At 33.3% G+C, this 23,055-nt stretch overlaps 3 protein-coding genes across 9 annotated transcripts; 1 reads left to right on the forward strand and 2 right to left on the reverse strand.

The window, feature by feature from the left end:
- The first annotated feature begins 921 nt into the window (after positions 1–921).
- Positions 922–9,537, forward strand: LOC104244495 (probable magnesium transporter NIPA2). 2 transcript variants are annotated; one of them, XR_715511.2, is made up of 10 exons: positions 922–1,225; positions 1,317–1,527; positions 5,897–5,953; positions 7,007–7,097; positions 7,186–7,346; positions 7,803–7,930; positions 8,028–8,165; positions 8,586–8,678; positions 9,096–9,363; positions 9,509–9,537. XR_715511.2 is itself a non-coding variant. In XM_009799933.2 (9 exons), the coding sequence occupies exons 2-9, from the start codon at positions 1,401–1,403 to the stop codon at positions 9,291–9,293; spliced, it is 993 nt and encodes a 330-aa protein (XP_009798235.1). In that variant the 5' UTR covers positions 922–1,225; positions 1,317–1,400; the 3' UTR covers positions 9,294–9,537. The 2 variants fall into 2 exon arrangements, 1 of the variants encoding a protein (XP_009798235.1); XM_009799933.2 differs by having other exon boundaries at positions 9,096–9,537.
- LOC104244494 (RNA-binding motif protein 25-like) lies at positions 3,171–13,547 on the reverse strand. Of its 6 annotated transcripts, XM_070166926.1 has the most exons (4): positions 11,603–13,547; positions 5,874–6,094; positions 5,735–5,789; positions 5,263–5,633 (listed from the first exon to the last, which is right to left on the reverse strand). In XM_070166926.1, the coding sequence occupies exon 1, from the start codon at positions 13,011–13,013 to the stop codon at positions 11,688–11,690; it is 1,326 nt and encodes a 441-aa protein (XP_070023027.1). In that variant the 5' UTR covers positions 13,014–13,547; the 3' UTR covers positions 5,263–5,633; positions 5,735–5,789; positions 5,874–6,094; positions 11,603–11,687. The 6 variants fall into 6 exon arrangements, with proteins under 6 accessions (XP_070023060.1, XP_070022921.1, XP_070022885.1 ...); XM_070166959.1 differs by lacking the exons at positions 5,263–5,633; positions 5,735–5,789 and adding an exon at positions 3,171–3,702; XM_070166820.1 differs by adding an exon at positions 3,171–3,702 and having other exon boundaries at positions 5,448–6,094.
- Positions 13,548–16,503: 2,956 nt separating this feature from the next.
- On the reverse strand, positions 16,504–18,162 carry LOC104244497 (protein BOBBER 1-like). The gene is made up of 2 exons (XM_009799934.2): positions 17,766–18,162; positions 16,504–17,149 (listed from the first exon to the last, which is right to left on the reverse strand). Exons 1-2 carry the CDS (start codon positions 18,115–18,117, stop codon positions 16,740–16,742), a joined length of 762 nt encoding a protein of 253 aa, XP_009798236.1. The 5' UTR covers positions 18,118–18,162; the 3' UTR covers positions 16,504–16,739.
- Positions 18,163–23,055: the final 4,893 nt, after the last annotated feature.

Raw genomic sequence — 23,055 nt, forward strand, 5'->3', positions numbered from 1 at the left:
TATATAATAAATTTACCATGTATCATAATTTTTCTTTATAATACTGCAAATTTATTCTTCATATTGCCGATGCATGATATCGATCTCATAAAACAACGGCAAACGATACTGTCTATCCAAACATTGTATTCATCAAACGATACCGTACAATACAATACATTATGAAACGATGTGTAACAACCATCCAAACAAGCTGTTAATGGAGTAAACAAAATTAATTATATTTAAGCTTACCAGCATTCTCATTCTAATGGTCGAGCTAAACTAATTTGAAATTTAGGCGTTTGTTGATTGATTGAACGAAATTTTTGGTACAAGCATTTAAAGAAAATCTCAGTTGGTATAATTCCGTTATGGGACCCGTTGAAGATTAAAAAAAAAAGAAAAAAATTGTACATATAAACTACATAAGTTAGTTTTTTCCCCCCAGTAAATACAAGCACAAAATCAATAATTAGAGACCATTGTTCTAAACAAAGGAGTATTAATGAACTAGAACATCATTTTTGCAGCTTTGCATTGGATCTATGTTGCGTGGACTTTCCAAAAATATTATCACATCAGTATCAGACCCTTCAAAAATTGAATGCACTATCTTTGGAAAATCCGACGCGAATAAAAGTGCCCCTGGTCTTTCTTTTTGGGCTATAACAAATTAGTAACTTTTTGGATATTTTTCACTCATATTACTACTGTTTATACATTTTCATACTATAATAATAATTTCATGAGTTGATTTACGATGAGTATTACATTATTTCTTTAAAGCGCTCGGTCCCGAGTATTAAAATTGAAGGTGGCAAAATATACATGCAAAAAAGGCGGGGAAATTATGGGAGAAAAAAGAAGTGGCTAACGTAATTTGAAGTGATTTATTTTTTCTAAATTACAAAGTTTAACGGACTTTGTTTCTCTCTAAACCAAAAAATACCACCAAAATATTCATTTCCTCCTTTCTCTCTTCCCTCTCTTTCTCTTCTCATTTCTGCAACTTTCTGCAGAAATTTTCTGCAGAGAGAGGGAGAGAGAAAGAGAGAAACCAAAAAAAAAAAAAGGAAAAAAGAAAAAAAAAACCAAGCTGGTCAGAGAAATATTGAAAATCACTAAAAAAAAATAAAAATTGACGCTTTATTAAAGCAACCAAAATATATATTTTCTGGATAAATATTGGTGGTTTGGATATTTATCAACGTTTTTTCTCATGCAAACAAAAGCCAAGAAAAAGGTTCGAGTTTTTTTTTTTTTTTTTTTGCTATGAAATTATTTTTCTTGTACGTAATTGATAAATTTTTTGTATTGTTTCATGTTTAATGCAGGGTTTTCATTTGCGTTAAAGAATTGGCTTTTGAATATAAAGAGTACTTTTTATGTGATTATTCCTCTCCATTTTTTTTTTAAAAATGGAAGGAATATCTGATAATGTGCATGGAGTTATATTAGCTATATCATCCAGTATTTTTATTGGGTCTAGCTTTGTTATTAAGAAGCAAGGTCTAAAGAAGGCTGGTGCAAATGGAAAACGAGCAGGTTTTACTCTCTTTTTTCCGTTATTCACTAGTTATTTTTTTATTTTTATCTTTTTGCATCATTTAATCTCTATATTTTGAGTTTCTGTTAAATTTATTGGTTTCATTACAATATAATTCCAAACTTAAAGTGCATAATGTAATAAAAATTTCTAGCAACATGACATATAAAATTCATATCGATCTAGTCAAAGTCTATAAAATCCTCAATAGCTAAAGCACAAAAAATATTTAGAGAAACTCAATTGCCAGGTGACGACATCAAGGTTAGTAAAAGAAATTTGTGGTCTTCCAATGGACACTCAATCAGTGTGCGGCACAAGTCTGCATATTTGCAAAGAAATATATAAGCTTTCATGTGCATACTAGGCTCTAAATCCAACACTTGTACCATTTGCCATATCTCACTCTTAGGAATAGGTGGCATAGTTGAAAGGCGATTAATTGCATTAGCCAAATTATTCATCACACCTCTCAACATATCAGTCATGCCTTCAAGATGATCATGTTTAGATTTTTTATTCCTGCTAGAAGTCAGTACCTCTGAATATGCATTAGATTTACGTGCTTCCTGAGTTGATTGATATTGCTCATGTTGTCCATGTTCCTCGATATTTTCCAAGAGGCAGCATTCATGGAAATTAATTCATCTACCTCATCAATAGTCAATGGACTATCACGTGATTTTCTCAAATTATTACAAACACCCCTTTTTACCATATCTGCTCCAGTCTCAGCTTGCTTTCCGGTAGCTCTATCCCTTCCATATAGCTCAATTAGCTTATCACAATATAATAATGCAAAAAATGAGACTGGATACCTAACAAGGATTTTTCCATAACTATTTAGAATAGTCTCATTCTTGTACATTTCAAACAGAGCAAGCACATCTTCTCGACTAGTAGTTGAGCATGAACACAATGCATTTATCCTCTATATCTTGATAAAACAGTTAAGCTGACCATATATTATCTTTTGAGGATATATCCATCTTTTCTATTAGCAACTTATAGAATGATATGAGAGTATCCCTACCTCCCACGCACCACCCCAAAATAAACATGTTTTATTGCATAAACATAGATCAGAATCCAATTTGTTAATGATAATACAAGAATTGAAGTTATCATCGTGGATTATGCGAAAGAACAAAACTGCTAAAAATTAATGTACCTGTATCAATTGATCCCATACTTCAGATTCAGCATTCCACATATTTGTGTTGGAATCCCATGCAAACCCGCTCATCCCATTTTGAAAGGTGTCATAACACTTGCTAAATTTTGTTTTAATATTTCTCATTCGGTTGTGAACTCTCTCCTTCTTAAAAACTTTATCTGGAAATTTTGATTGCATCTCTTTCACTATATTATCAATCGCGTGTGCAGTAAAAGTTCCACCAACCCAGTTTCTAAGTGTGTGCTCATGATAGAATGCATCAATTAAGGCATCATCCATAACATTTGACCAAATACAAACAGTGTTATCTGAAAGATTTGTGTCGCTTGAGGATGCCTTTGACTTTTTCGGCATATTGATAACTACATAATTAAGAGAGATTCACAAGACTTAATGAAAAATTAAGCAGACGTAAAATAAAATAAATGCCCAAATGAAATAAAATAAATGCATAGTACATAATAATTTTATTTAAACAATAGCCGAAATTAATTTCAAACAACATCAAATAAATCAACACGAAAAAATTTGTTGACTTTTTTTCTCCTAGAAGATTAAACTTGATAATTAGCCCACATGTCAGCTGCTATGTCATCTCTAATCAACTCCCCCTTTCTAAACTCTTCACTATTTTCCCTAGGATTTGGTGGTTCTTCATGCACATCATTATTCCGCATCAACTTGTGCAAGTAACTCATCATTTGGATCTGCACCTCTTAAGTAGTTGTGCAAAATACAACATGAAAAAATAATAAGCTTTTGGGTTTCAACACCATATGACGGTTCAGTTGAACTAGAAATTATAGGAAATCTCTTTTTAAGAACTCCAAAGCTTGTTCAATAGCATTACGCAAAGATGCGTGTCGCAGATTAAATAATTCACGAGGATTTCGAGGTGGATTTCTTGAATACTCTTTCAAGTGATATCGCTCCCCACGATAAGGCGTAATAAGTCCACTTCTCAACATCAATCCAGCATCAACAAGGTAGTATTTTCCTAAAGATAAAAAGTAAAAGCTTTAATTATTTATTCATCACATCTAACTTTCTCTATATAAATATATAAAATATTAACCTTCTGGAAGTTTTAGCGGGTCTTGTCTATTTAACGCTTCTTTCATGATTCTTGAATCAGATGCCGTCCCTTCCCAACCAGCTAACACATATGTGAATTTTAAATCAAATGTGCATGCAACCAATACATTTTGTGTTGGATAATCTTTTCTTCCACACGTATATGTGTTCCACACGTTGTGAAACTTTAACACGTATATGTGTTCCATCAATTGCACCAATACAATCCTGACATTATTATAATAAATTATATGCAATCAACCTTGAATTTAGCTAAAAGTTCAATAAAATTGTATTTGTGTTCACCTTAAAATATGGGTAGAATCTTGGGTTGTTGGCAATTTTAGAAGGAACTTGAGAGCCATCAGGTTGTTTAATAAATTTTTCATATAACCCCAAGATCGCTCGTAGGACAATATGAAAATGACGACTAACCGACTCCCCAGATCGTCGAAAGATAAAAGCTAACTCGCGATTTGTCGTATTATGCGTTAACAGGTAAAGTGTTTTTGCAACTTGCTCTTCAACTGTAGCTTGAAGTGTTGGTCTAAGATCACCCTCTCTAACTAACATCTCACATAAATCGGTAAAAGCTAAAGGGGTCATTCTAATAATATTACGACAAAGTTCAGTTGAGAATAAATAACTCAATAATTCATGTCTAACTTGTTCACTTTCCAGTCGTATATCATGTGTGATCGTACGTCGGTCATTTTCAATTTACATAAGTCCAAAACCAAATAGCTACTAAGCAAGCAGCATATGTAGCTAAAGAGCTCACTTGTTCCAATATCTGTCTATTATTTTAATTATTCCGATCAGCCATCTATAATAAAATTAAGTGAGATACATTAACCAATATCATAGATGAACTAACCAGAAAAAATACTGAAAAGATTCAACAAAGTGACATCAGTAATACCAAATAATTGACAGAAAAAACAAGCAGACAAATACACCCCATTAGCAATCTGAAATAGTTCAACATAAAACGATATGAAAGTGATGTAAATTATACAAATACATAATGATATGAAAGTGATAACAAGCAGACAAATACATAAAGTAGTTCAATGTAAGGAAAGTGACGTAATAAGAGCAATGATGCAACAGAAATAATACTATAATTCATAGCCGTCGATATTTATATTTCATATGTTTACAAAAGTGAATTGACTACAACGACTCCACTCAACGAAAATAGATGAAAGAGAAGATACCGTCGTTGGAAAGAGACCTAACCTGTAAAAAGTTGGTTGGAAACTGGAAAGAGACGATACCGTCTGTTGACTTGCACGGCAGAAACAAGATGAGACAAAGTACTTATTATGGTGAATATAATATAAATAATAGGGTAAAGGGTAAAATTGAAATATAGAATAATAAGTGTGGGCATAATTGGAAAGGAAAATACGAAACAATCCCACCACACGGATTTGGTTGTTTCATAAAATGGGGTTTTTCATTGTTTCGGAACAATGGATTAAACAATACGATACAATCAGTTTTATATAAACAATCAAAACGAACATTGTATGTGAGGTAACAATACAATACAATACAACCGGAAACAACCATCCAAACACAGTGTAAAAGTGACAAGTAAAAGTGAAAATCTATTTTTACAATACTAGACAAGTAAAAATAAATAGAGAGAGTATGTCTTACCCATCCGATTATGAAAACAACCTCTTGCAAAAATATACGGTACTCAATATAGTCCAATTGTTCCACGGCCCCCATCTCCCTCCGCGCAATATAGTCCAACCATTCTACAGCCCCCCCTTTCCCTCAGCATAGCTAGGAGCTTCGTGCACCGAGCTAGCCTTTTTACGCCTCTTAACATCCTTCATGCTAATGCTCAAAGGGTAGATTAGCATGAGTTTCAGTGTTGTGACAAGTTTAGCATGCTTCAAGAGGTTTGAATGTTAACACACACACATATATACACACACCTGCTAAAAGTTGATGAACTAAAATTCCTGTTATTGCTTCTAAAGGAGATTTTGCCTGTGCATAAAACCATATATTCTTGTAAAGCAAATGTATTGATTTCAATTGATGCTAGGCAAATTGATCCTGTTATATAATTACCAATTATGCTGAATTTTGAATAGGTTCAGGAGGCCACTCCTACTTGTTGGAACCTTGTTGGTGGGCTGGAATGTCATCTAGTAAGAGACCTAACTCATCCCAAAAGTTTTGTTATTTTATACAGTTCTTGAGCATATAGCCGATCCCAACTTTCTTGGAATTGACGCGTAGTTATTGTTGTATGAGTCCTTGAGCATATGATATTCGTCGTCTGAGAAAACCTACATATATTGTAAAACACAAAGTCCTTTGAGCAAGCACCTAAAATAGGTGGTCATATATTTGCAATGCAGGTCAATATCTAACTTAAGAAATTAAAATTTCTAATGTGCTAACACTACCAGAACTTTTGATACCCTAGGGCAGTGCACATTCTTATTCTTTTGACCTCAATGAATGTTGTAGAACTATGTTGCGCGGACTCTCCAAAATGATGTCGCACCTGTGTCGGATCCTCAAAAAATACACTACTTTTGGAGGACTCGACATGCACCCGACAACATTTTCAAAGAGTCTGAGCAATATAGTTGTAGAATTCTTGATTGATTGCCACTCAATAGCTAAGACAATTGATATCTGATGTTAGAATGAGATTCAACATTTATGTTATCCGCAAAAGCAAGTCCGCACCAGGCATTCATTTGCATTTCATAGCTAATTCTGTACTTAAGATTTATGACAGTATCTCTATATAAAACATCTCTATATAATAACCATTCACTATAAAAGCCAAGTTTTTCTCAGAACCGATGTTTATGTTATGTTATAATATATGTCCTCTATAACAACACTTCACTATAAAAGGCTGTTATGCCCTTTTATAACAACACTTTACTATAGCAGCCCAAAAATATCGAAACAAACAAGGCTGTTATAGAGAGGTACCGTATATCATCATAGAATGAGAAAGACTAGACATTTGTCAAATATAATAAGCAACTTATGGACAGGGTGAAAGTATCGATGACATTAACCTCTACTAAGACCTTGACTTAGAGAATATGCATGAAGATGATGGAATGCAGTAATTCCTAATTTGAAAGTGATCAGCGCAATAATATCTAGTTCTAAAACATTTCAGGAACAGGCAGTTTTTTAATTATATTTGACGCTAATCTTCTGATTTCTTATAGTGATTATTGGAGAGGGAGCTAACTTTGCTGCTTACGCATACGCCCCGGCAATACTTGTGACACCCCTAGGAGCTTTAAGTATGATTGTAAGGTATGTGATTATGTAGTATAATTGGGGTTAGAATTGTTAATCAAAGAAGCTATTATTGGTTCAATACTGATATAACATTCATGTGCAGTGCAGTGTTAGCCCATTTTATTTTGAAGGAGAGGTTACATATCTTTGGTATGGTTGGTTGTCTCCTCTGTTTGGTTGGCTCTGTCACTATTGTCTTACACGCACCGCTAGAGAAGAGTATTCAATCTGTTAAGGATGTCTGGTTCCTAGCAACAGAGCCAGGTACACTTAAGTTACATTCTTCCATTATCCTTAAACTTATGTTTACAACAACAAGAACGACTATGTTTCAATCCCAAGCAAGTTGGGGTCGGCTATATGAATCCGCAATGTTCATGTCGTTGTATTTAGGCTATCTCTGTCCAATATATATAAATATATATATATATATATATATATATATATATAATAAAATGTAACAAAAGTAATAAAGTGTCTATAGTACTATAAGTTCTCTATATTTACTACTGGCATATAAATTTATGAAAAGAATAAAAAGACTCTAAGAAAAACACATCAAACCTGAAGTAAACATACTAACATGGCTAAAGATTTAGTATAGCAATAGTGAAGTGACAGTTGGATTCACAAATTATAAAACAGATACTTGCTATCTTCCTTTGGATATCTACATGTTTTGTTTATTGGAACTAACCAAAAGGTTTTTGAGAAGGACAGGGTTCCTCGCCTACGCTTTCACAGTTATGATTCTAGTACTTATCCTTATTGTGCGGTTTGTGCCTCGTTATGGGCAGTCACATTTGGTTGTCTACATTGGAATTTGTTCTCTAGCGGGTTCTCTCACGGTCTGTTGTTCTCTTTTATGATATATACAGTAGTCCATGGTTCTCAGTGTACATTTCATACATCTTATCTCATGGCTGTTTTCTTATGGTTATTCAGGTTATGGGTGTCAAAGCAATTGGAATGGCTATGAAGCTCACATTTGGAGGACAAAATCAATTCAAGTATTTTGAGACATGGTTTTTCATAGTGGTTGTTCTCATCTTTTGCCTTCTGCAGCTGAACTATTTGAACAAGGTATCTGTTCCATTCCCCAATAATTTTATAGAGTCCCAAGTGATATTGGTTATCTTGTTTTCTGATATATTCATTTGGTTTGATAGTTTAGTCATAATTCTCATCTTTCATTTTACCCTAAACTAGTAGCCATTTTGGCCTACTATACCTAAAACAATATCAATCGTCTCAATGTCCACTTATGTTGTCTCATATTACGAACAACTTAAAAGGGGAGTTTAGGAGGTTACGGGTTCCAGCCGTGGAAATAGCCTCTTGCAAAAATGCAGGGTAAGGCTGCATACAATAGACCCTTGTGGTCCGGCTCTTCATCGAACCCCGCGCATAGTGAGAGCTCAGTGCACCGGGCTGCCCTTTTATATTAGTGACGACTTGTTTTTTGGAAGATATAAATGTTGACATGACTATTGTATTCTGCAGGCACTTGACACATTCAATACTGCAGTGGTTTCCCCTATATACTACGTCATGTTTACAACACTGACCATTGTTGCAAGTATGATAATGTTTAAGGTAATTCAAAATTCAGTTTTGTGGTTACGGCTATTCAGCACTCTTAGTTTTAATCAATTTCATTTCTTTGAGATATCATGAATGGGTTATTATATTGCTGGAAATAAAACGTTTGTAGTTGCAAGAATAAAAATAATGCAGATAGCTGGATAAATATGTTTTTCAAATTGACTGTTTTATAAGGGTAAGAAATGGAGCCGAGGGTCTATCGGAAACAACCTCTCTACCCCAGGGTAGGGGTAAGGTCTGCATACACACTACCCTCCCCAGACCCAATTTATGGGAATATACTGAGTTGTTTGTTGTTGTTGTATAAGGGTAAGAAATGATATTTGAGAGAAAAGAAAGTTAGCTTGCTTTTCAAGAAGAACGAATTTTGAAACTTCTCTAATTTTGGTGATTTGTTTTGGGATTCAGGACTATGTTCATCAAAATGCAACACAGATAATTACAGAGTTATGTGGTTTTGTAACTATCCTATGTGGTACTTTTCTTCTTCATAAAACCAAAGACATGGGAAGCAATCCATCCAAACCAATACCTGTTCTCCTTCCAAAAACGGACACAGATTGTAAGCCAACAAATGAAACCACAAAAGTTCCAGCTGAGGCTTGAAGGCAAAACTACTAGGAGATTGTTCTTTAACTGCATCATCAAGAGAGTATAAGCTTAGCGTTGGAAAGAGGTGATGTTTTTTGACAGGTTGAAGCCAATGTTATACTAGGAAGATATTTCGATATGATTCTTTTTTGTTATTTTGAATTTAGAAAGATTTTACAGTGTGGATACTGATATCGAAATTGACATGCTTCTTCGAATTATATACACAGATAATATGGAAACGAGTTGGACTTTTGTTGCTTCAGGCTAGCATTTATTTTGTGTATATAGGACATTGCCTGTATTGAGATTCACTTGTTACTTTGTCTAGTTGGTTTTCAATGTCTTTCACTCTTTTTTTCTTTTTTTCTTTTTTTTTTGGGGGGGGGGGGATTAAATTCTTGTTGTATCTGTAATAGATAGGGAAAGTGATTTTTTATCGGTAATTTACATTGATCCTTTTAATACATTATGGTTGTTACACTATGAAGAATCTTGAGGACAACAAATTGATAATTGTGGCTGATAGCATAAGAGAGTAGTGTTTCTTGAGTAGGAACTATAGATTGTCACAGCTTGAGAATATCAAAGCGATATCCATTGGTAAGTTTTTTTATAGTAACCGGAGATAACAGAATAAACTCATAAGATGACAACAGAAGTCAAGATTAAACTATTCCAGTCTCGATCACCATTCACCAGTATACCTTGGTCCAAGACCAGACTTTGTTCTCCCACTATGTCAACAAAGGTTTTTTGTAGTACTTCATATGGTAATTAAGGATTATCTCAAAATAGTTGTTAGTGTTTCCAAATGAAAAGATAAAAGAAAAAAATGAATGTAAACAGAACTCTAACCAGTCATCAATATTCCCCTTTTTAGATTTCTAGAACATCATGAGAGGGTCAGAGGGGAAATGACATTTGTATGGTAAAGTATTTTTCGGGGCATAATTGGCCTTTGCATCTATCATTTAGCAGCCTCTTGACTGTAGTTTTCATATTTTGACATCTTTTTGGCCTAAGGGGCATTTGTTGATAACTAAGGAGTACATCCAGAGATTTCATACAAGATGTGATAAATAAGTTCTTGTACAAGGTGACATATGTTCCAATGTCCCTTCGTTCATTAGTGAACTTGACCCTTAGATAACCAAATGGTGTTTTAAGACAGCTAAATAATTGGGGTAATGGAACACGATGATGCAAAATGGTCTAAACCTGTATAAATGTTTCCTTAAAAAACATTCATAGTAGTAGACATTCAGTTGTCACTCAGAGATGAGTCTTTGTTCTAACTATTTCATAATTCACTTGATAGTATTATGTTCATCTAGTTCTACTAAAATAATGTTGCAATCAAAAAGCAAATCCAGAGATCCGATCGCACAAGTTGTAAAGGTGTGCCCTTAAAAAGCATTTTTACAAAACTTAAACATCAAATGACCCCTATGAAAACATCAATGACCCCTATGACCAACAGCCCAATATCGACTAATATTCTTCGAAGGAACTTAACAAATTGGAAGTCAAAATGAAAGTGGTACTACAACCACTCAAGGTTTCAAAGTGTGCCTTTAACCAGCAATTTTAGAAAACTAAAACAATTGATGATAGCTAAACTTGACCAATAGCTTATTATGGACTTACATTCTTTATATAAACTTAAAGGACTAAGGTCAAACTGGAAGTAGTATTACGATCTCTATAAGAGTCCTAAACTGTGGCAAAGATAATAATTAATGATAATCAAATGTATCAGGATGGCAATAATAATTGAACTGTTAGCACTTTCACTGGACAAGAATGTTATAAACGTGCTAGATTGAGTCATCTGATTCTTATGAAGAGCGAATTACGTAATTGTGTCGTCCTGAACCTCAAAAGCATAAATCTTCTAGATTAGCAACATTTGGTACATGGTCAAGTTGTTGAGAAGTACAGATCTCTTTGTAGATTTGAGCTGGCCTTTGTTGCTCATGTTTAGTTATGTTATCATTCATAAAGATTATAAGGACGCTGGGATATGAAACAAGAAAGAGCAGATATGAACAGTTAAATTGTTTGGGGGGGGGGGGGAGCCCGCTTGTTTTTGGTGTTAATTAGAACCTTGATGGAAGAACAAAAAGGTCAAAAAATCACTGCAAAAATTATGGTATTATATAAAGATGTTTATTGAACAATGACGACATAAAAACTTAAAAGGCTGAGAGCTCTACATTCTATACTGGCTACACTAAAAAGGCGATATAGGAAACATTATTCAAATACATAGGCTCTGAACAGAACCTAATATAAAATAATACAAATTACAAGTTACTGACCTTTACACTTGTTCATGTCTTGCAAGGCTAAATGCACCTTTCCTCTTCAGGTGATCGATGTAAATAATAAAAGACATCCTTTTATTCATCCATCTACAATAAATTGATCTTCTTGAGCATCTCCTTCAACTCTTGCATCGCCATGAACCATACCATTCACATGGTGCAAGTTTTGTATCATTTGTGAAAGATAATGGTTAGCTCCTGTGTGATCAGAAATCCCGGTTGGATGACCAGTCCACTGAGAAAAAATTCCGAGCAGCTGACTAGTAAGATTTTGTTGTTCGTGAAGTATTCGAGTCTGGATCTGGCTCATATCAGCGCGATGCTGACCTAACGTCTCGTCAATCCTCTTCTTCCAGTCTAATCTCCTCTTGTTCATTCTTTCTTCACGTTCTCTTTCAAATATAAGTTGTTCCTCTCTTCTCCTCCTCTCTCTCTCCTCACTTTCCTTCTCCATTATTTCCCATTCTTGAATTCTCTGTCTCTGCAACTTCTCCATCGTTTTCTCCCTTTCTTCCCTCTCTCTTTCTCTTTCCTCCCATTTTCTCTCACGTTCTTGTTCAAGTTCCGTTCTAAGATGTTCTCTCCTCTGCCTCTCCCGCTCTCTCTCAGCATCACGTTGCTCGAACCGAGCTTCCATTTCCTTTAAGTGTGCCAACTGCGTTGCAAGAAAACCCCATGCCCTCTTCTCTACCCCTTTCAACATCTTCTTCTTCTTTCTCGTATCGGATCCAGTTGCCTCGATATCTTCGTAAACAAATCCATCGTCCACATCTTCCTTCATATGACTATTCCTCCTAATATTACCATTGAAATTCCCCTCTCCTTCTTCCCCATCATAATCAAACTCCATACCGGTAACACCATGATCCACCCCATTAATACCTCCGGCAAAATCACCGTCGCCAGCATGACCTAGATGCCCGAATTGATCAATCCCGATACCATTACCAGTCCCATCAAATCCCACACGATTTTCAATCCCGTCTCCTACAACCGCCATGGAGTCACTACAACTGAAAACAAGCGTATTCACATCCCCAAACACTTCCTTATACCTCAAGAAGTTCGACCAATGAGTTAACCCCTCCATCCAATCAAACTCCTCCCCAACACCCGACTCATCCTCCCCAGAGTTTGGCTTCTTAATCTTCTGCTTCACTAATGTATACTGGTGCCTCATATTCTGCACTTTAGTTGACACATCCTTCCAAGTCCATTGCCATGGATACGTGATCGGATCACGAACATGGTGCACAGAATTTACATGTAAAGCAATAGGTCTATACTTCTTTTCCCTGGTTTTCATCTTAGCTAAACTCCCATCACATAACATCTCACCATACTTATCAATTAAAGTTCTTTCTTCTGCCTCAGTCCACTTTTTTCTTCTTGGTTGTGGCATCATCAAATAAAAACTAACTCCACCACTCAATTCAACAAACTTTAAGAAGCTCAAAAATCACATTCACAACAACTTAAATACCCAAAACCCCAAATTACAGCTCTTTACCACAAATCCATATAAAAGTTAAATTCACCACTCAAATTGGCCAAGAATTTGTCCAAGAAAAGCTAAAGGGTATACTCAAAATCACAACTTTTTAGCAAATACCCAAACTTACAACTTTTTAGTAAATACTAAAAATTACAACTTTTTGAGCAAATACCCAAAATCAAAACTTTTTAGTAAATACCAAATATTACAAATTTTTAGCAGATACCCATATTAAATTGAGGAAGAACAATAGCATATATGTCTAAATAAGACCAAAAAGAGTGATAAAAAACTGACCTTTAAACCAATAATAGGTTTCTTGAATTGGGGAAGAAACACAGATAAAGGGGAAAATTTTTTGATGGTGAAAGTTAAAGGGAACAAAAATGGATAATTGGGATTTTCAGGTTTGATTTGAGTTTTGTTTTTTTTTTTTTTTGGGGGGGGGGGGGTTTAGAGGGGAGTGGGGGGTTGTGTAGTTAGTAGTTCAGCTGTGTCAAAAGCATTTCTTTTACTACTGGTCGAAACCCGAAAGAGCAGAGAGATTCGCAGGAGCTGGCTGAGCAGGATTCATGTGATGAAATTACCTCATTACCCCTATGTTGCCTTTTTTCTTTTTTGTGCTATTAATACTAGTAATTCTTTTTCAATTAATTTTTGGTGGCTGCGAAATTTTTGTTACTGCACTTACTGGTCCAAATGCTGACTGCAAACACATGGTGTGATTCTTATCTGCTTCTTTGATTAGTTTTGCAATTAGCATATTGCGCAAGTAACAATCTTTGTTACAATTTAACTTGTAATTGACTTAGAAAAAAATGACATTATGGGTGTGTTTGGTACGACGGAAAATTTCTCATTTTTCACTATTTGGTTGCACAAAATAATTTGGAAAATATTTTCCTAGATATTATATTTTTCCGAAATTAGAGGAAAAAAGTTACACATACCCTCACATCTAACCCCAACCCCCTCCCCCTTCTCTCCCACACGACCTCTCCCGCTCCCTCTTTCCAAAAAGATTTTTTCAGATTTCAGTTTTTTTCCTTTTCTGTCCTGCTATCCCCCCCCCCCTCCATCGCACCAAAATTAATTTTTTACCTTTTTTTTTTTTTGTAGTTTCGATTATTTATTTATTTCGTTTTTCAATTTATACGCACAACGATACATGGTGACTATCTCATGTTTCAGTGATTAAAGTTAAAGAATATTGATTCTTAATAGTTGGGAACATAATTCTATTTCCAGGACCTAAAACTAAAAAGCAGCAAATCCAGAACTAAAACACGAAAACAAAAATTATTGACTTATCAAATTATTATCGATCGAGCTGTGAAAAGGTTCAATTAAAGAAAATACAAATTAAATATTCGTTTTACATCTAACAATTGCGACTATATCTTGTTTAGCAATCATAACACATATTGAGTTTTAACAGTTAAGAACATATATAATTCCAATTCCATGAACCTGAAAAGGAGCAAAACAACTAAAACTCGGAAAAACATAACTAACTCATCAAATTATCTATTGAATCGTGAAAAAGATCAACTAACACTCTGTTTGGGACATTGTTTCACATCGTTTTATAGTGTATTGTATTGTATTGTATTGTATCGTATCGTTTTTATGAATACAATGTTTGGATAGATTGTATTGTTTGTTATTATTAAATAATATTTTGCTGTTTGGTTTGACTTTATCGTATTGTACTGTAACTGATAAGTTTACTAAAGTTCCCTCAATTGTTTAAATATTAAATTTATCAAAAATTATGCATAAAAATAATTTTAAAAAATAAAATAGAAGAAGGCAAAACACGTTAAGAAAGCATAACAAAGGAGCGAGACAGAAGAAGGCAAAACAAAGGAGCACAGCTAATTAGAATCGAGTTAAAAGCAAATTAGGAGAAAAAATAAAACAGAAGGCGGCAAAACACCTTTAACGTTGGCGGCAGAAGTTCTGAAAAAAACAAAGTAGGTTATAAGTTGGAGATTTGGAGTTAAAATAGAAAAAAGGGTAAAGGGTAAAATAAAATTGTGGAGTAATAAGTTAGGGCATAATTGGAAAGAAAAATAGGAAACAATCCCACCATACCAAATCGGTTGTTTAAAAAAAGGGGACTTTTCATTGTTCCGGAACAATGGATTTAACAATACGATACAATCAATTTTAATGAAACAATCAAAACAAACATTATTTTGGATACCAATACAGTACGATACAATGTGGAATAACCATCCAAACAAGCTGTAAAGATCGGAAACAAATCCATTATATATTTTACGTCAAACGATACGCGACTAACTCCTGATACAACAGTAAAACAAGACGTATAGGTGGATCAATTCATCAAGTTCACGTGTAAAATTAATGCACCCCGGCATACCGCCACTTGGCATCATCCTAACTTAACATTGGGCGTTCCTCCTTTACCATTTGCATTAGCTGGTGAATTAGCAAAATACTTAGTATAAATTTATACCATTAACCAAATATGGTATAAATTTAATTCGTTACCTTATTCCACCTTATCCCATGTAATAAATGGCCCCTAAACTACAACACAGGTGTGAGTCTTATCTCTTTCTTTGATTATTTCTGTAAGTAACATATACTATAAAATTATGCAAAAGTAACCATCTATTGTCGCAATTTGACTTAGTAATTGAGTTTGGGGGTGAGATTGTGGCTGTTTTAAGTTTTACGTCCCAAATATTATATTTACCTTATATATTTTAATTGCATTGTTAGCCTATTATATATGTAATAAGTATGTGTTGCTTTTTAGAAAATTATTATTTGCACATCTATAAGAAAAATCAGCTAGAGCGATAGCAATAGTCATTAAGAAGAAGAGTCAGGGTTCATCATAGATAAAAGTTCTACAAATTTGAGACTTATATTTTATTCACGAGAATTTCTACGCACAACCATAAATTGTGAATTGTAATTATGTCTTGGATTATACAAGTTTGAGACTTATATTTTATTCGCGAAAATTTCTACGTACAACCATAAATTGTGAATTTTGATTATATATCTTGTTTCAACGGCTAAAATTAAAGAAGATTGATTCCTTACAGTTGGAAACATAATTCCATTTCCAAGACAAGAACTAAAACACAAAAATAAAAATTATTGACATATCAAATTATTATCTATTGAGTTGTGAAAACAATTCAACTAAAGAAAGAAACAAATTTAATATCCGATTTATATCAAGCAATGCATGACCTACTCCTACTATAACATTCAATGCATAATCTATAGGTTCGACTCATGAAGTTTCAATTACCAGGCCATCTTTTAATTTGCAAATAAATAGACATAAAGATATAAATAAATCACAGAAACACACATATTGCGACTATATCTTGTTTAGCAATCAAAACAAATATTGAGTTTAAACAGTTGAGAACATATATTTCGAATTCCATGAGCTTGAAAAGAAGCAAATCGACTAAAACTCGGAAAAACATAACTCACTCATCAAATTATCTATTTTGAATCGTGAAAAAGATTAACTAAAGATCGGAAACAAATCGATTACGTCACACAATACGCGACTAACTCCCGATACAACAGTAAAGCAAGACGTGTAGGTGGATCGACTCATCAAGTTCACGTGCAAAATTAACGCATCCCGAGCATGCCGCCACTTGGCATCATCCTAACATTAGGCATCCCTCCTTTACAATTGGCATTAGCAGATGAATTAGCAAAATGCTTAGCAATCTCAGGATTTTCTTCCATAATTTTCTTAACCATATCTTGATTTTGAATCTCATCACTAGTTGGTTTACCCAATGTCTTTTGTTTTTGATCAAACATCATTTTTTCCACTGCTGATCTTGTCTCCAAATCTAATTCTGATAGCCTACTTGGCTCAGGCTCAGCTTTTTGTGTGTCAATTTCAGGTCCACCTTTGAATAAACTCTTCCACCAATCAGATTGATTTCTTTTTGTCATAAGAATTGTCACTTGTTTTTGATCTTCTAAACTCCAAAAACATTCATCAGCTTTCACAGGCTCCAGAAGTTCACCTTAGTTAGGAAAATAGAATTACAAAAAGTAAGAGGAAAGGAAATACGGTCAGAACTCTTTATAACATCGCAATACAACAACCAAGTTTCTTTGGAACCAATTTTCAAGTTATGTTATAATATATGTTCTTTATAGCAGTACTTCACTATAACAACCAAAAAATCTGGAACAAAAAAAAGTTGTTGTACAGATGTTTGACTGTATCTATATATTGAAAAATCACTAAAATATAGAAAAAAGAATTTTAACTCAAAATTTCAAAAGTATAATAATTTTAGCGGCAAAAAGTTAAATGTTGAACTAATCATATTTAAATCCTCGATCGGTATTTTACTGATCCATTTTTCAAATAGATATGTTCATTTAAATTTAAAACCAATAGTTATATTTATAATTAAATTCATTGTATTTGAATGTAGAGAGACTTCAAGCTCATGGGATAATCACACTTCATGTGTATTCAGTGGTAGATCTAGTTAAAAAGTTACGATTTCAGTTGAATCCGTCATTTTTGACACGTAACTTAGATATATATAAAGAAATTACTAAAATTTTAATAAATATTAAATCTTGTATCCGCTTCTGTAATATATTACAAACTACTATTTTACATACCTTCAACGATTGGTGGTTGATTCTTGAGACCAACTTTGATGAAATTGTTCTTGATATCCACAGCTAAGAATCTTGATTTTGTACCAGGTGGTACAAAAACATTAATAGTAACATCTTGAAGAGTTTGTCCCCATGTATAATTCTCCACATCAAGCCCATTAAATTTATTTGGCTTTAATTTCTTGTTTTCTTCTTCTTCTTCTTCTTCTTTTGGAGCTAAAGAACAAGAAGAAGTGTCTAATTCTTTCTGAGTTTTTTCTTGATTTTCATCTTCTTTTTCTTGTGTATTTTCTACAGGCTTTAACTGTTGTGCTTGATTATCTCCTTCTGTGTAGTCTGAAAGAATTGCCATTATTTTTGGTGTTGAAATGAATGAGTAAGTTGGTGTGAGAATTTGGTAATTAAGAGTGAATTATATAGCAAATTATCAGAGAAAGAAAAGGAAAACTCAGTCTTAATAACAGCATGCCGTGAGATTCGTATTGAATTAGCCTCAAAACAACAAATTATTGAAATATCTAGTAAAATAAATAGTTCTATATTAATTTTATATATTAGAGTTATATATATTGACAATGTAAAACGTTTTTACACTGTTAGTATAGTAAGGTGTATATCATTTTCACTACTATGTAGCATCGAGATTTATTTGTAATTTGTAAGTGATCTGGTTGTGTTTATATTTTTTGCGCCGTTAATGTATAGAACTTAAACTCTAATATTATTTTTAAGAAGAAAAGGAGAAAATTAATTCAAACGAAAAAAACCACAAGATTTGAGTTAGTTAGAACATTTAACCGATTGCTTAAAATACGCTTAGATCAGTACTTGAAGAATTTGACCAAAGCATAAACATTAGGACAATCACTCTGAAAATTTCATATGATTTTCTTCTGAAATTATTTAGTACTTACTCGTGTATTAGAAGTAGTAATATTTACAGTTGAAAATGAAATTGGTTCTGCCAAATTTTATCAACTATTTTCAGTATTTAATATTGAAAAGTCAATTGTGTTAAGAAGGTAAGAAATTTACCCGCACCAAAATATATGTGACTCATATCATGTGTTTGTGCGTTTTCTAACTTAATCAGTGTTAATTAATATATATTTTTACCTGATTAATCATGACTTAACAGTAGTATGCAGGAATTTTTGTAAGCGGTATCGAAATTTATAAAAGAACTGGAATGTTACTTTAATTATTATACTTTTAGACAAGAAATAACCTTAGTTTATTGGTTTTGTTGAGTCTTAAAGTTAAAAAGATTTTGAATTCAATTCTACTTCATTACAATTTTTAACTACAAAGGCTCTCTCAAATATTTACAAAAGAAAAATGTGCTAGTTGAGGTTTGAACCTTTGACCTATTAGAGAAAAATCAAACACAAAACCAACACACTAAGGCACAATTTATGTCAAATGATGTCATTTTTTCTTACTTATCCGTTTCTGTACAGTATTAATACATATATTTAGTAAAATTTTCCTTGACTTGCATCCGCCCATGCTACCTACCCGTTTGACTTGCATAATTATGATTATATTTAATCTTAATTTAACAAATGTTAATTAATATATTTAAAATCGAACCACGTAAAAAGGAATAATAAATTACACTAATATTTAATTGTTTATTTACAATTATCAAAAGTTCTAAGCATAAGGATACCCACATCCATGCACGTGCATATATCTTATTATTATTATTATTATTATTATTTTATATCTTATTTATCAGTATAATAAATAATTTCCTTATGTTTATTGCTAAAGATTAGTCATTATTTGATGTTAAGTTATTACTATTAAGTTGTAAAAGTTTACTACTCCTATGTGTTATAGACCACTCGCTTTTCAAGTGTGATTGAGAGAGCAAAACTCGGCGATCAAGTGTGACTTAACGTAGGGATCATGAACTAAAATTACCTCAGTTTTTGTTTTAAATTCTTAATATCTTTGGAATATCAGTTAATATCCCAATAATTCAGGCACACAATTAACATTTTATCCCTGTGTTACCTCTTGTTTGATTACAACTCTTTGTTGTGCTGTTTTCGGTTTCAGGGACGTCAACGGGCACAAGATGGGGTTGGTTGACTCTTAACCCGCAAAACTTTCAACCCGTCCCGCCCGCTCCGCATGAATCCAAACTAAACGTGGTCCGCACCCGCTCTGCCCCATTTGTGGTAATTTTAGGGTTTTTTCCAACTCCACTACGGTTTCTAATTCCTAACTAAAAAGGCTTTTTATATCTTTCTCTCTCTATATATAGACACTCATTCTTCTTCCTAATTCTCATATCTATTCACAAAATCTCTTTTTCTACTTCTAAAACAATTTTTTTGTTTTTTTTTACAACGATGGGAATTTTCTCATACTACAAAGAAGAAGCACAAGAACCACTCATAAAATCTATAGAGAAAGCCCAAGATAATTCATCTTCTTCTTCTCCAAAAGAAGAAGAAGAAAAGAATAAGTTGATAATACCAAACAAAGCCAATGGACTTGACATGGAAAATTATACATGGGGTCAATCACTTGAAGAAGTTACCATAAATATCAAATTACCACGTGGTGAAAGTGAAAATTATTTTACTGTAGCAATTGAGAATAGTAATTCTCTCAAAGTTGGACGACATCTTCAACCATTTATAATAGATGGTCAACTTTTCAAGGAAATTAAAGCTGATAAATGGAGTTGGTATTTTTCTAGTAAAGAAGAAATTTGTATTATTCTTCCTAAGAAAAATAAGAATTGGTGGAAAAGTTTGTTGAAAGGTGGTCCAGAAATTGACACACGAAATTTTGAGGATAAATGGAGGATTTTGACAGGAAAACTATGGCAGCCGTGGAAAAGATGTATTTTTGGCTAGTTATGTCATTCACTTATTTTAGGTAGTAGTAATTAATTTCAATTTATTTTTGGTGGAATGTAATGGTTTTTTATTTGAGTTGAAGGAAATTGGATTTGAGTCAAGACTATTCTTTAATTTGATTGGGGTTCTAAATTATTTTTTTATTCTTACCATGTTGTTTCTCTTGATTCGGTTATCATATTATCTTGTTGTTGTTCACTGCCGGTTCTTCATAATTTTTTCACTATTTAAACACAAGTGTTATTGTGCTTTGCGTGAGTCGAAGGTCTATCGAAAACAAACTTTTATATCTCTCTGTATATATAGACACCCATTCTTCTCCAAAATTCTCACATCTATTCACATAAAAATCTCCTCATTCTTCTCCTTTTCTACTTCTAAAACAATCTTTTTGGTTTTTCAACAATGAGAATTCTCACATACTACAAAGAAGAAGAACAAGATAACCACTCATAAAGCCTATAGAAAAAGCAAAAGAATTTCTAAAGGCTACAGAGAAATATAAAAGAAGAAGAAAAAAGAAGCTGCTAAAACCAAACAAAGCCAAAAGGCCTTTGACGATTAGGTTGTCACTAAATGAAATCCTTCTTCTCGATTGGGTTTTTGTCGTCGTTGATATTCTTACCCCTCTTTCAACTCACTTCTCTCTTTACGTAAAGTGGGATTGCTCCTACCAACACCTACTAGTCTACTGCTAAAAAAATAGCAAATTTGCGACTGAAAAAATTAGTCGAAAATTTCCGACTAATTCGATCGGAAATTTCAGAAATAATATTTGTTATATTTTTTTAAGTTCTTTCAACTATGATCGCAACGTTTGGCGTAAAAATTCGGGATAAAAATTTCCGGCAAATTCGATCGGAAACTAAAATTAGTCAAACCATTTTGTTTGACCATTTGCGACCGAAACATGACACAACTTTATTTAAAATTTGGTCAACTTATTTTTTTTAAAATTTGCAACTGAAATAGTCGCTAAATTTTCGACAGGATTAGTCGCAAATCTATATCTATATATTATTAAAAGGAAGGAAGTTTGGCATAGAATTGTGATAAGTGGCGGAATAAGAAGATGACACGTGTTAATTTTTAGGACAAAAAGTAGTTGTTATGAGTAATAATTAGGTATTAGCGAAAGCTAAATTTTTAATTAAAATTAAAATTTAAAATATTCTATTCTATATTTATTATTAAAAGGAAGAAAGTTTGGCATAGAATTGTGACAAGTGGCGGAATAAGAAGATGACACGTGTTAATTTTTAGGACAAAAAGTAGTTGTTATAGAATCTATGGGAACATGAACTCAATATAGAATTTCAAAGTATAACGAAATTTGCTATTTGTGGAGCACTTCATTTCCTATCTAAATTCTCAAAGTAGTCTGCTTTACTTGCCAAATTTGAACTTCTTCGGTTGGTAATTTCTAAATTCAATTGAAGTGGACTATACACCTAAGATGTTTGATGATACGCAAAACCTGAACTTCTTCTGTTGCTATTTTTTTTTTATTTACATCGGGTGTCCGAGTCTCTTTGAGCCCCGACTATTCCCGGAGGTACACAGGCCCTCGGCAAGGAGTTTCCCAAGTGCACCACGGTTAATTCAGGTTTTACCCAGTCCGATGGTCCTCAGAAATTATTTGCACCCAGTGGGTTTCGAACTTAAGACCTTAAAAGAGAGCAAACCCCAGTGGGTTTCATGTATTTATTGAGTAGTTTTAATGATAATCATTGAAGTAGACTATGCACCCAAGTTGTTTGATAATATACTCGACTCATTCATCAAATAATATTTGAAGTACATAACGTAAAACATATTTTAAATAGAGTTTTTCTCGCGAATGCATATCTTAAAACTGACTTTAAGAACAATCATAGCTTTAAAATTGTATTTCGACTCACAGTGTAGTTCACTATGAGTAATAATTCATTTCTTTTACACGTCTAGCTTTTCTCTTCTTTTTTGTAATATGACAAAATCTAATCAGCAATTAGGCCAAGCTAATCTATAATATTTCAAATTTGATTCTTCTAATTTAATACTGAGGACATGGCCCTAAACAGGGAATTGTGGAGATCGAACATTAAGGTTGTAGGTTAGGGAAATTGTGATGTCTTTTTTACAGCGCACTAGAGTGAGACTAGCCAGTTAGGAATTAGTCTTAGGATGCTATTGATCAACTACTGATGATGGGCTTTATCTTCTGTGTATTAATACCTTACATATTCTCGTATTTCCTATATCTCTTATATTGTTGTTACTTTGTTTTTATGGTATTTATGTTATGGTATGGATTTTATGGTATTTTATGTTGTTTTATTATGAGTATTTGATAGTACTAATATAGTGTCTCTTGTCGCCTCTTTGAGCCGAGGGTCTCCTGGAAACAACCTCTCTGCCCCTCGGGGTAG

The sequence above is a fragment of the Nicotiana sylvestris genome, chromosome 1, assembly GCF_000393655.2.
Source record: "Nicotiana sylvestris chromosome 1, ASM39365v2, whole genome shotgun sequence".
Lineage (NCBI taxonomy): Eukaryota > Viridiplantae > Streptophyta > Magnoliopsida > Solanales > Solanaceae > Nicotiana > Nicotiana sylvestris.

Excerpts from the sequence above, each read along its gene's own strand:
- LOC104244497 (XM_009799934.2), bottom strand. The coding sequence starts at position 18,117 with ATGGCAATTCTTTCAGACTACACAGAAGGAGATAATCAAGCACAACAG. Across the intron at positions 17,150-17,765 it reads TCAACCACCAATCGTTGAAG|GTGAACTTCTGGAGCCTGTG; the intron begins GTATGTAAAATA and ends TTCCTAACTAAG.
- LOC104244494 (XM_070166959.1), bottom strand. The coding sequence starts at position 13,013 with ATGATGCCACAACCAAGAAGAAAAAAGTGGACTGAGGCAGAAGAAAGA.
- LOC104244495 (XM_009799933.2), top strand. The coding sequence starts at position 1,401 with ATGGAAGGAATATCTGATAATGTGCATGGAGTTATATTAGCTATATCA. Across the intron at positions 7,347-7,802 it reads GTTCCTAGCAACAGAGCCAG|GGTTCCTCGCCTACGCTTTC; the intron begins GTACACTTAAGT and ends TGAGAAGGACAG. Across the intron at positions 8,679-9,095 it reads CAAGTATGATAATGTTTAAG|GACTATGTTCATCAAAATGC; the intron begins GTAATTCAAAAT and ends TTTGGGATTCAG.